The sequence below is a fragment of the Peromyscus californicus genome, unplaced genomic scaffold (genome assembly GCF_007827085.1).
Source record: "Peromyscus californicus insignis strain IS unplaced genomic scaffold, ASM782708v3 Scaffold_4__1_contigs__length_199733344, whole genome shotgun sequence".
Classification (NCBI taxonomy): Eukaryota; Metazoa; Chordata; class Mammalia; order Rodentia; family Cricetidae; genus Peromyscus; species Peromyscus californicus.
The window spans coordinates 54,287,043-54,299,162 of record NW_026294562.1 but is presented as its reverse complement, the minus strand read 5'-3'; the positions used below and the strand labels follow the sequence as shown (position 1 = coordinate 54,299,162).

Here is a 12,120-nt window from a genome sequence, read left to right as displayed (position 1 = left end):
CCATGGTTGTTAGCCGTGTTTCTTTTTCCTCCCAGGTTTTTGTTGTTGTTTTTTTTTACCTGAAATGGCACCTTCTTCCTAAAGCTTCCCTCGACCCATCCCATAGCCAGCTCTCTTCTTCGCTGCGTTGAGTTCATGAAAACTTGTACCCTGGCCCTCTCACCACATCCTGCGTGTGTGTTAACACTCGTGTCCATTCTTTTTCTCTAATTCCAGGTTTTAAGCAAATTGAGGGCTTAATGCCAACAACTGCTGGATCTGTTCAGTTGTTTTTCTAAGTTCTTCCCCTGATGCATCTGTTTTCTTCAAGAAGCTTTTCCTGTTTTTAGACACAGTATGAGGTTAGGACCTGGGGCCTTGTGCAAGCTAACCAAGCACTCTATCACCGAGTTAAACACCTAGCCTTCTCACTTGTCTCCTTCTTTTTTTTTTTTTTTTTTTTTTTTTTGGTTTTTCGAGACAGGGTTTCTCTGTGTAGCTTTGCGCCTTTCCTGGAACTCACTTGGTAGCCCAGGTTGGCCTCGAACTCACAGAGATCCGCCTGCCTCTGCCTCCCGAGTGCTGGGATTAAAGGCGTGAGCCACCACCGCCCGGCACTTGTCTCCTTCTTAAAGCCAGTCGATCAGATTTTGGAAATGAGGACCCATGTCCAAAATGAGCATATCCACCTACTTCATATGGGTACTGTCACTGGTATGGTGGCATACACCTGTAATTCCAAAGTCTGGAGGCTGAGGCAGGAGGATTGCCATGAGTTGGAGACCAGCCTGGGCTATGTATGGAGACTTTGTTTCAAATGAAAACAATGCTGAGTTACCCTCTGTCTTTCTTAAAGAGGCTCTGGCCTGCCTTACAAGAGTAGCATAGCTTGCCCCTGCCCTGCTCAGTGCCATCCTGTCTGTGTCTCTGCCCTGGAATATATCCATGTTCAAGGATCATTTATCTTTTGTATCTCACCTAGGTTTTGTGTGTGTGTGTGTGTGTGTGTGTGTGTGTGTGTGTGTGTTTGTGTGTGTGTGTGTGTCTGTTTGACAGTGTCTCATTAAGCAGCTTTGGCTGGCCTTGAACTCACTATGTAGTTCAGACTGGCCTCACACTCACAGAGATCCACCCACTTCAGTCTCCCAAGTGCTGGGTGGGATTAAAGGCCCGCACTAACACACCTCACTTTACAGAATTTTCCTGACAATTCTGTGAATGGGAGCTCTGACTCCCTTTTTACTCATGGGAAAGCTAAGACCTGTCCCCCCTGCCCTCTCAGAAGATAAGCTTGTTTGTGCCTGCCTGGGTAGGAGTTAGGAGGCCATGGAACTTGAAATCTGACTAGAAGCCACTCATTTCTTGCCTCTGCAGGTGACTGGTGGCATGCTAGCCCAGAAAAGTGCACAGGAGGCTGTAGTCTCCTGGGCTCTGACATTCTCGGACATCCTCAAATCTCAAGACCGTTGGAATGGTCTGTACCTCTTGACTTCCGACCCGAGAGAGCGAGTCCTTTCCTTTGTCCTGAGCTGTGTTTCTGCATGCTCACAGGCTGTCCTCAGCCCAGACTTGGGAAGTTCGTGTCTGCAGTCCTCCTCTTGGTGTCTTTAGGGGGCTGGGGCTGCACTCAGAGTTCAAGGTGGAGATGGGGTACCGTTTTCTCCAAAGCCATTTTGTTTAGCCACGGTAAGTTCTCTTGCTGGCTCCCCTCTGGCTGGGACGCCCTTCTCGTTCATGGCCATCGCCATGCCTGTGCTTCTGGACTCTAGAAGCAGATGAAGCATTAGGGTTTATTTGCTGGCCTGAAGTATTAGTTCTCTAGATCGAGGCCTTTCTCTGGGGGCCGCTGTACTGCAGAAAGAGCCTCCAATGGAAGCTCCATTCTAGTATTCCACTGTAGGAGTCTCATGGTCACCAGGAGGGTCTGCAACCTCCACTCCTAGGTCTAGGGGGCTCTGGTCTCTCAGTCTCTCAACCCTACTGTTTCTTGGGGGGGGAGTCTGGACCTCTTGACAAATTAGTAGAAGGCCTGGGGTTTGATCTCACATCTTTTCCCTCTCTGTCTTGGCTTTAACCGACTGTTCTGCCCATTAACACTGGGACTTCCTTTGTGAATACTGACACCCCCCCACCAACCAACACACCCCCACACCCCCCCACACACACACAATTTTATTTTTCATAACAAGTCAGAACATTCTCAGGTTTTTACTTGTAGTGTCCTGCCCCCAGCCTTGTTCAACTGTGAGATAGTATCAGACAATGATATCTTCTGGGGGGCCATCAGTTTGGCTGCCCTGAGGTTGATTGCTCATTGCTCTGACTAGCTGGTCCTCTTCATTTCACGACAGTGCTGCCAGCTGGCAGTACGAAGCCTCTGGTCACAGGCTATCACCTCACTTTTGTCATTGTGCTTGTGACTAGACCCCCCCCCCCTTTGCTATGTAAACTGATTCCCCGTAGCTAATAATTAATATTGGCTACTCAGACCTTCTAGCATCTTGATATTGAATTCTGTTATTTTTAATTATATGAGTCCCTTATTAGTTGTCTTAATCAGTTACTCTTGTGCCCACTGTTTAGAAGAATTCTTTAGCTAACAGAGCTATCCCAGAATACTACGCCCCCATCACAAGTCTGCAGCTTAGGATTTAATGGGCATCAGGCAACTGTATCCCTCCATCTCTGATACTTAGTACAGCCGCCTTGGTCCTCTCCAAAGACCAGGTGATTTTGAAGGATATTGTTTTGGCCGTGGGAGGAAGAAATGGTGTTAGGAGTACATAGAGACAGGCTATTTAGAGGTAAAGTGAAAGAATGTGGCCTGCTTCAGAGAAGAGGGAAGTGCTGAGGTGCCTGGGCCTCTGTGTACTTTTTTCTACAGGTAGAAGGGGAGTGAATTTCTCACTGGTTGTGGGGAGTGGAGGTCCAGGGATCTATGGGTGTCCATGGAAGGAGCCTGGTTCTTGGGAGACTGTTATCTGTGCCAGGGTGTTGAAGGGACGCTTAGCTGTTCACAGGAAAATGAGAGAACAGGGAGGGTGGCTGGAGAGCCTGGGGGACTTTGAGAAGGGGTTAATAGGGCCCCTGGACAAGTCAGAGTGGGCGGGCAGGAGGGGTCAGCTAGAGGTGAGACGGGGTGGAGGGAGGAGAGGGAGGAAGGTTTGGGATGGTGTGGGCATGAACCCTCGGCAGCCCAGCCCGAGGAGGGCTAGCTTCCCTTCCCCAACCCCAGTATGATGGTGGCTCACTCTCTCTCCAGTTCTCAAGGAAAAAGAAACAATGGAGGGGGAGCCCCTCTTCCCCAAGGATCCCTGGATCTATTTGCCCATCCCCCATCCCCAGGAAAAGCAGATTCCCACGTCCCCTCCCATGCTGTCTTTGGCCTCCAAATGAAGTCGCCTCTTGCCCTTGCTAGTCCTGTGATTCTCTAGGGGCGTTGCCCACTCTTCTCCTAGCCTGCCAGCCAGCTGGCCTGTCACCAACCAGTTAACTCATTAACCCGACATGGCCACTGGTCAGCCAGTTGGCTAGCACCGCCTCACTCCTCAGCCAGGTCTCTGGAAAGCCATCTGGGTGACCAGTCAGCCAGCAAAGCCATCCGCCCACTCCTGAGTCGGTGCCCACCCCTTCTCACCCCCGTGCTCCCTTCTCCCTCCCTTAACTCCCTAACATCTCAGGACTACTAATCCTGCATACTGGGTCTGCTTCTTAACCCTTCCTCCCCACCTTCTGTTGGAAACCCCCTCCCCCCCACCCCCCGTTGCCAACTCTGTGTGTGTTACTAACACGCTTATAACCCAAGGGACCAAGGGACGGGCAGGGACAGGTGGGGCCAGGTATGAATGAAAAACCGAACTAACTTTCTGTCTCATCCACGGAATGTCGGCCATCTTTAAGTCTCTGCTTCCTTGGTCCAGTTTTTTTTTTTGTTGTTGTTGTTGTTTTCTTCTTTACTAACCGAGGTCTCTAACTGTTCCCCTTCTCTGCAGACGTCCTTCGGGAGGGCATGGGGGGGAAGAGGAATCCAGAGGAGGGGCTGGGGGAGGCGCTGGGAGAAGAAGGGGTTAATTTTGTGTGTATGCTTCCTTCCTCCCATTATAATTTTTCTTTAAACACGTCTGCTGGGCCTGTGTGGGAGGGATGGGACGACCAAGCAAGTACACACGGCCGTGTCTCCTCCGTCCTAGAGTCTCACAGTTGGTCATTTTCTTTTTCTTTTCTTTTTTGTTCTGTTCTTCTGTCGGCCCCGTTTCTTTCCTTTCTTTCTTTCTTTTTATTTGACCCCCTCCCTCCCCTCTCCGGTGAAGCACGCAGGGATCGGACACGCTATGGTAAACAAACTGCATTATCTGGTAGATATCACTCTAATTGTCTTATCGTTTGGTTTGCCGTGGGTTTTTTAACCGGTCGATTCTCCCACTTTTGTTCCTCTCTCCTCATTTGGTTTTTGCTCTTCTAATTGCCTTCTTTCTCTTTTTTCTTTTTTTCTTTTGTGTGTGTCCCAGACAATCTTTAAATTTATTCCTCTTTTAGTTTCCCTCCTCCCCTTTTCTTTTCTTTCGATCCAAACTCAAGTCCAAAAGACAAACGGAAATCCAGGCCTTTGGTGGGGCCCGGCCCCACACTCCTGCCTCCTGACAGGTGCCGGGCCTGAGAAAGCTGGGGCAGACCCCCATGTTTATCAGCTCCACTTAAACCAGTCCGGTGCTGAGCTTATTTCGATGAATTTCTTCTGTTCTTCCTCCTGCTCCTTGGTTTTTGTTTTTGTTTAGTTTTTTTTCTCTTTGATTTGGTTTCTTTCTTGGTCTCCTGAAAATCCATGGAAAACACCATCCCATGACACGCTACGCTATGCTCACTGTCAGCTCCAGACAGGGGCCCCTCAAGTTGGGAAGAAGGCTGGGGGTGCCATCTCCAGTGGCAGCCAGCTGGGCATGTTCCCCAGATGGGATGGCCTTGGGACCTCCTTCAAGTCACCAGTTCATACCAGTTTAGGGGCTGCCCCACACTGGCTGTCACCCCTACCTCCCAGCCTTGAGGATTCCCCGGCTCTGCCTCCCTCACATTTTGCATGGCATGAGTGGTCTTTCCCCACACCAGGGATAGCGTCCAGATCCCCCCGCCGCTCTGCTGCTCTGACTAACACTGTGTTCCACACTGTCTTCCTCCTCTTCAGCCCCTCCCCCTGTGTCCCCTGCCTCTCCTGCATGGCCTCGGACAGGGCTTGGTTTCCTTCCCTGTTGAGGGCATGAGAGGAGGAGCCCCAGCAGGGACAGGATGGGGGCAGCTGTCCTTGTCCTTGCCAAGCTCCTGTGTTTGGGTTGGGCTCCATCCTGGTGAATGCTGTTGTGGGTGTCAGTGTAAAGGCAGCTGGTGTGTGTTGGTGTGTGGGTGTGACTGTGTGTAAATGTTGGTGTGATATTTAGGGGTGTTAGTGGGAAGCCGTGCTGTGTGTTTGGGAGACTGCTGGTTCTCTGCATGTGTAAGTGCTGGTGGGAATGGGGGCTGCAGGCTTGGATGGGTTCCGGTAAGGATTCTGGAGGGAGGCGGGCTGGGGAGGCTGGCTCTTCAGTGCAGGTGCAATGTACGACAGGCAGTGAGACAGAGACAGGGTTGGGAGGGCCCCATCCTCCTTCTCTTGCCTGCCTCCGTGTGAGTGTGTGCCCTCAGGCCCTGCTGTGTGAGATCCCCTGGGATTCCCTCATGCCTGCCCAATTCCGGCTCCACAGCAGCCGGTTAGTCATTGCCTATTAATAATGCAGAGTGATTGAACACCAGGCTGGGGACCCTGCAGATGGACGTGTCTGCTCTCATGGGGTGGGAGGGGTTGGGGGCAGCTGCCTGGCTTGCCCAGCCTACTAGTCCTGCCTGGCTGGAAGGCTAGAGAGCAGGGAGGTTATCAGAGCTTGAGTGTCTAGTCTGAAAGGCCCTTTATGCCCTCAGGAGGCTTCACTTCTGAAGCCCCATTGAGCCTTTGCTGACACTTTTGGATGTGTGTGATGTGTGTGTTCTCCTTCACCCATATAGACCAGTGTCCATGGCCAGTGCCTCCCCAGCCATGGCCAATCTAATACCGTGTGTGGTCTCCCTAGCTTCCCAGGATTCCAGTGGAGCTTGCACTACCAGTTCCTCACAGGCCCGATTTCTCCAGCTGCTGCTTTTGTGAGCTGGGTGCTACCCACGCTGCTGTTCTTGAGAACCTGCCAGGAACTGGTCATTAAGAACTTTCTTTACTAGCTGACGAGATAACTCATCCGGTAAAGATGTTTGCTACCAAATCTGATAACCTGAGTTCGATTCCCAGAATCCACATGGTGGAGAGAGAGAGCTGACTCCTCCAAGCTCGTCCCTGACCTATATATGCATCTATACGCATGTAAATATGTATTTACATACATGCTATATAATTGTAATTTTTAAAAACTGTCTATTCAAAAACAAAAGGAACTTTCTCTCTAGAGCTTCACTGGACAGCCAATTTGTGACTCAGGGAACAGGGAGTCAAGATCAATGCCGGTGATATCCCCAAGTACCAAGAGGGAGATCACCCTAGGATTAGGGTCCAACAGACCTTCTTTCTAGTCTCCATGGTGAAGTTCTGACCACATGGGCCCAGGCCAGGAAAGCTCAGTTCCCTCAGCTCCCAGCAGACTAATGGTGGACATGGCCAGCTTCTACCACAGGTCTGTGTGAGGATCGATCAAGGCAGCACAAGTTCCATGCTTTGGAAAGGAATTATAATTTCATTAAGCTTAATAAAGTGCTGGCCAATTCCCTGTTACCAGGGCAGGGATGTTATGTGAAAAGTGGTTCCCTTCCTGTAGCAGACCCTGAGGAATAGGCCTCTCTGGTCCCGCTGGAGATCCTATTACAACCCCTTGTTAGGAACCACTCTCAAAATAACTTCATGAAACCTCAGGATGCTTTAGAGATGTGGAGGAGGAGAGAAGAACGGCTTACTTCAGTTGGTCAGGAAGCCAGCAGCCCTGCCCAGTTTCAGGGCCGATAAAGAAAGAACCTGATAAATTCTGAGCCTGCAGGGTCCACACTTCCCTGCATCATCAGTACAAACAGGAACCAATCTGTTGCCTTGTGTGGCCTTAGAAACCCCTGCAAATCTGTGCTAGGGACTGGCTCCTTTAGGGTCAGACTGAAGTCAAAGAATGGGGTTCAACAGGTTCTGATTTGCAGGGCACCCCTCAGATGGGTTCCATGTAGTTTTGTGTTTATTTTTCTAACTCACTCATTAGGACTCCTAGGATCTGAGTATTTCTCTTGGTGAGGAAGTGGAAAGACAGAAAAGGCTCACTCAGTTATCTCTGTTGGTTGAGCATGGTCAGGCTGATGAATGCTGGCTTGTGAAGCTAATATTATTCATGTACACATTAGGGCCTCAAAATAGCTTTTGCATTTGGAGTTCCTTTAATTTTTTTACATTAAAAAGTGTTGCTAGAGTTTTTCTGCCTGGCCCACAGTCAGGACAAATCTCTCTCACCCGCCAGTCCCAAGCCGCTCAAACCCGATCAAGTAAACACAGACACTTATATTGGTTACAAACTGTATGGCCGTGGCAGGCTTCTTGCTAACTGTTCTTACAGCTTAAATTAATCCATTTTTATTAATCTATACCTTGCCACGTGGCCTGTGGCTTACCGGTACTTTACATCTTCCTTGTCCTGATGGCGGCTGGCAGTGTCTCCTCCTCAGCCTTCCACTTTCCAGCTCTATTCTCTTCCTTGTCCCGCCTATACTTCCTGCCTAGCCAATGGCCAATCAGTGATTTATTTATTGACCAATCAGCAACACACTTGACATACAGACCATCCCACAGTAAAAAAGATTTATTTTTATTTTGTGTGTACAGATGTTTTGCCGGCATGTATGTATGTCCACCATTTGCATGTTTGGTGATTCCCAGGAAGCCAGAAGAGTCCTCTGGAACTGGAGTTATAGATAGTTGTGAGCTGCCTTGTGGGTACTGGGAACTGAACCCCATCCTCTACAAGAGGAACAAGTGCTTATAACCACTGAGTCATTTCTCCAACCTCCCCCAACCCCCTTTTTTTGAGACAGAGTCTTTCTATATAGCCTTGGCTGCCCTAGAACTCACTGTGTAGACCAGGCTGGCTTTGAACTCAGAGATCCACCTGCCTCTGCCTCCCAAGTGCTGGAATTAAAGGCATGCTCCACCATGCCTGGCTTTCTCTCTTTTTTTTTTTCTTTTTACATTTTTATTTATTCAATCTATTTATGTGTAGTGAAGCATGTCATGGTGTGAGTGTGTGTGTGCAGGTCAGAGGCCGACTTACATGGGTTGGTTCTCTTTTTCCACCATTTAGGTCTGGGGTAAAACTCAGGCTGCGGTTTGTCTTGGCAGCAAGCACCTTTACTTCCTGAGCCGCCTCCAGCTACCTCCCTGTCTACGTTCTGAGATTCATTTACAGTTGATGATACCTGGACTTCAGCAGGAACCTGAGCACTGCTGTCCCCACTTAGCAGATGGGGAAGCTGGGGCCCAGAGAAAGCGCCTCCCTTTATACTACGGGGGAGTTTATCATTTATTTCACTTAATTAATTGTATGCTCAGTCAGCTGGGAAAAGATGGGAGGGCCCAAAGTTGTTCAGCCCCTTTTAAAGAAGAAAGTCAGAGCCCTGCATGGTGGCTCATGCCTTTAATCCCAGCACTTGGAAGTACTTGGGAGGGAGAGGCCTGATCTCTGAGTTCAAGGCCAACCTGGTCTACTAAGCGAATTCCAGGACAGCCAGGGCTACACAGAGAAAAGAAACCCTGTCTCAAAACAAAACAACAACCAGAAAAAAAAGAAAGAAAAGACAGGCAAAATGGTTTTGGCAGAATTTTTTTTTTTTTTTATCAGAAAGGCAAAATTGTTCTGGAAAACAGCAAATGATAAAGGAGAACCTGGGATTTCTGACCTGAAGTCTTTCCCTCCTAAAATTCCTGAAATCCAGAGTTCAGGCCTCCTGAGAGGGCTGTGACGACGGCCTGTGTCTGGCACAGAGCCTGAAGCAAGCTTGGCCCGGCTGTGATCTCTCCCTCAGCCAGAGACTGCTTCTCACTGCTCCCAGCCCCGCTTCTGGCCCATGTCACCATAAGGGTGGACTAGTTGTTCTTAACCATCAGCCTGTGGGACCCTTGGAATATTTGATGACAGCAATGTGGTCTAACAGGAGACAAAACAGGCTGGAGCAATGGCTCCGTGGTTAAGAGCACCGACTGCTCTTCCAGAGGCTCCAGGTTCGAGTCCTGGTACCCAAATGGTGGCTCACAACCCCCTGAAGCTGCAGTTCCAGAGGCTCTGGTGCCCTCTTGTGCACTCCGCCATGCACTGTGCTCACACGGTGCGCAGACATACATGCAGGCAAAACGCATAAAATAAAGAAGTCTTAAAAAAAGATACTGGCCGGGCGGTGGTGGCGCACGCCTTTAATCCCAGCACTCAGGAGGCAGAGCCAGGCGGATCTCTGTGAGTTCGAGGCCAGCCTGGTCTCCAAAGCGAGTTCCAGGAAAGGCGCAAAGCTACACAGAGAAACCCTGTCTCGAAAAAAAAACCAAAAAAAAAAAGATACTGGTAGCCTAACAGGAGACAAACAGCCTTTCATGTTTTATCTATACCTATACTGTCACTGGGCTCAAGGAAGTCCATTCAGCCACCTGCAAGTTAAAGTATTTGCCCTCTGTCTACCTCTCCCTAGAAAGGGGGTGTTAATGATGCTGTGAGCTGGGGTCATGCTAGGCCCCTGGGAATGGCATGAGAGTTCCCTTTCCCTCAGCTTTTCTTCCTGGGCACAGTAGGTATGGGGATTTTCTCCATATGGGTATATTTGTGGCTAGGACTTGGATTCCCATCCCAGCAGCCTTCCTGCATGAGCTGAGGAGAGGAAGGGCTGGCTGATCCATTCAGGTCACTAGAGTCCCCTTGAGCCTCCTCCAGCCAGTCTCCCTGTTCCTGGAGAGTGTGTGGTTCAGGGCCTAGGCTCATCTTCTGGGCAAACACTGCACTCATGCCCCTGGACTTCCTCGGCACCCACCATGTTGAGTGGGTCAGTGTGGGTTGGTCATAGATCCTCTGCTGTGTCTTGGGGACCTAGCTGTGGTCACCTGTGCTGTATGGAGAGGAGCAGTCAAGACCTCCTCCCAGAGTCTTCTGGGATGGGCTGTGTGTGCAGCAGATGTGTGCAGGCTGGTTGTCTGTGGTGAGTGGCACAGGAATGTGTGATGAGGAATCTCAGGTTTGATGTTTCTTTCTCTGTCAATCCTAAAGAACTCTGACCCAGCGGTTGCTCCTCTCTCCTCCTCAGTGGAAGGAGGCTTCTTCCTGCACTCCACGGCTCTCTCGCCTCCATCTCTGCTCTTCCCCATCGCCCCTGTCCTGCATGCCTTCTCACCCGCTGACTGCTTTCCTCTGGCCTGCTCAGAGTGCCTGGTCCCTGACCCTGCTCTTCTAACCCGCATGGGTCCCAGCCGCAATGGCTGTTCAGTGTGGCATGTGCTCCCTTCCTCCCCTCCTCCCCTGCTGGCCCCACCCCTTCCAGAAGCTTCATGGGGGGGATTGGGGGGCAGGGGTATCAAGAACCCCTGGGGTGGAGGGGGCAGGGGAATTGTTCCCCTGTTTCCTGCTTTTACTAACGAACCTGCCATTTTTGTGTCTGGACTGATTTGTCTGAGGGAACAGTTGGGTTTTACTAATCTTAAATCATCCCCCTCCCTGCCTTCCCCAGACACCTTCCTCCGTTCCCTCTACCTCCACTTCCTCTCCACCCACGGCCTTCTCCTCTATTCTCCCTCAACTTCTCCCCACCCACCTGGCTGATCCTTCCTCAGCAGACCTCCCTGTATCCCCTGTCTCCTGCTAGCCTTTCCCCAGCCCTGTGAGTCAGGAGAGGGAGATTAAGGTCATCCTTTCCCAGCAGGGCCCTCCATGATTGATCCGAATACAGCCACCAGGCAAACTGAGATTTACTTCCAGCCTGGAAGGGGATTCAGGAGGATGTCTTGGGCCTCCACAGTCTGCTTCAAGTCAGATCCTTTAACTCCGATATGGCCAAGAAAGGGCAACCTTGATCTTGACAAATGTAGTGGGATAAGGAGAGCCCATAGCATGAGGGAGATTCCAGGGTGGTGCCCCGGCTTCAGAGGCCAAGGATGGAGACTTCCTGAGGGGCTTCCCCAGGAGGGAAGCAGTGATGAGCACTGCCCAGCATGGTCACTCACGTGAGGCTCTCTCCAAGTCATAAGGGAGTTAGGTTTTAGCTGGAGAGCCCTGCCCTGGGTCGCAAGGCAGCTTGATGTGGCCCTTTGATGACCATGTGCTAAGTCTCCTGGGGTGGCTGCGGTTAGTGGAGTTCCAGGGGCATGTCAAGCCAGATGTTTGCTGGCAGCCTGATTGGGTTGAGTCCACTTAGGCGCAGGAACTGACTGACAGCCCGGTTCAGTCTTTTAGGACAGTAGCAGGGACGTGGAGGAAGAGAGTGAGTGCAGCCGTATTGCCCTAGGGAGACCCACTCCCCAGCCTCACCTTCCCTGACTTATCCCCACCCCTTGATTCTGATCCCTCCATCCTTCCTCAGTTCCCCTCTGCCCAGTCTAATCTCTAACCTCGTTTGCATGTTTTTGTGACTAACCTCTCTGACCCCTTCCTTTCTACCCAAACCCTATTTCCTAGCTTCAGGACAAGGGGAGGGAGAAGAAATAAGTGATCAGGACCAATCCTTCCCTCAAAACAAGACTTAAAAGTATTCAGACTGCCCCCTCCCAAGACACCTGTCTCCTCCTGTCCTTGAACCCAGTTCTTCTAGCACAAGGTTTGATGGTTCCCAGGAGGTGGCTTCTTCAGTCTGCGCTCTGCTCAGCCCCAACCTTTTCACCATGAGGTTCCAAGCAAGCACGAGGGGGGGCTTTTGGGTCCCCCTGATCTTAGGAGTTCTACCCCACTCTTCTGACAATAGAATACTGAAGACCAGCAGCTGGAAGGTGCCTGGTGTAGGGGTCATCACAGTGTGTGACTGGCAGGCCCTTACTTCAATACTTTACCTGCAAAGGGGGTATTTTGAAATATATTTGGGGAGCAAGAAGGGCGCTAAGCTACAGCCTGTGGAGGTGCAGGATGGGACTGACAA

At 50.7% G+C, this 12,120-nt stretch overlaps 1 protein-coding gene across 23 annotated transcripts in view; it reads left to right on the top strand.

Annotated features, from left to right (window-relative positions):
- Window positions 1-12,120, top strand: part of Nrxn2 (neurexin 2) — a 117,161-nt gene that overhangs the window by 43,594 nt on the left and 61,447 nt on the right. For 13 of the 23 annotated variants that reach the window (XM_052763155.1, XM_052763150.1, XM_052763149.1 and 10 more), the window contains one exon: window positions 4,290-4,334. The exons of 4 other annotated variants lie outside the window; for them this stretch is intronic. In XM_052763155.1, coding sequence (XP_052619115.1) covers window positions 4,290-4,334 — 45 coding nt within the window. The remainder of the gene's footprint in view (window positions 1-4,289; window positions 4,335-12,120) is intronic. 6 more of the 23 variants (XM_052763161.1, XM_052763156.1, XM_052763165.1 and 3 more) reach the window with 1 other exon arrangement.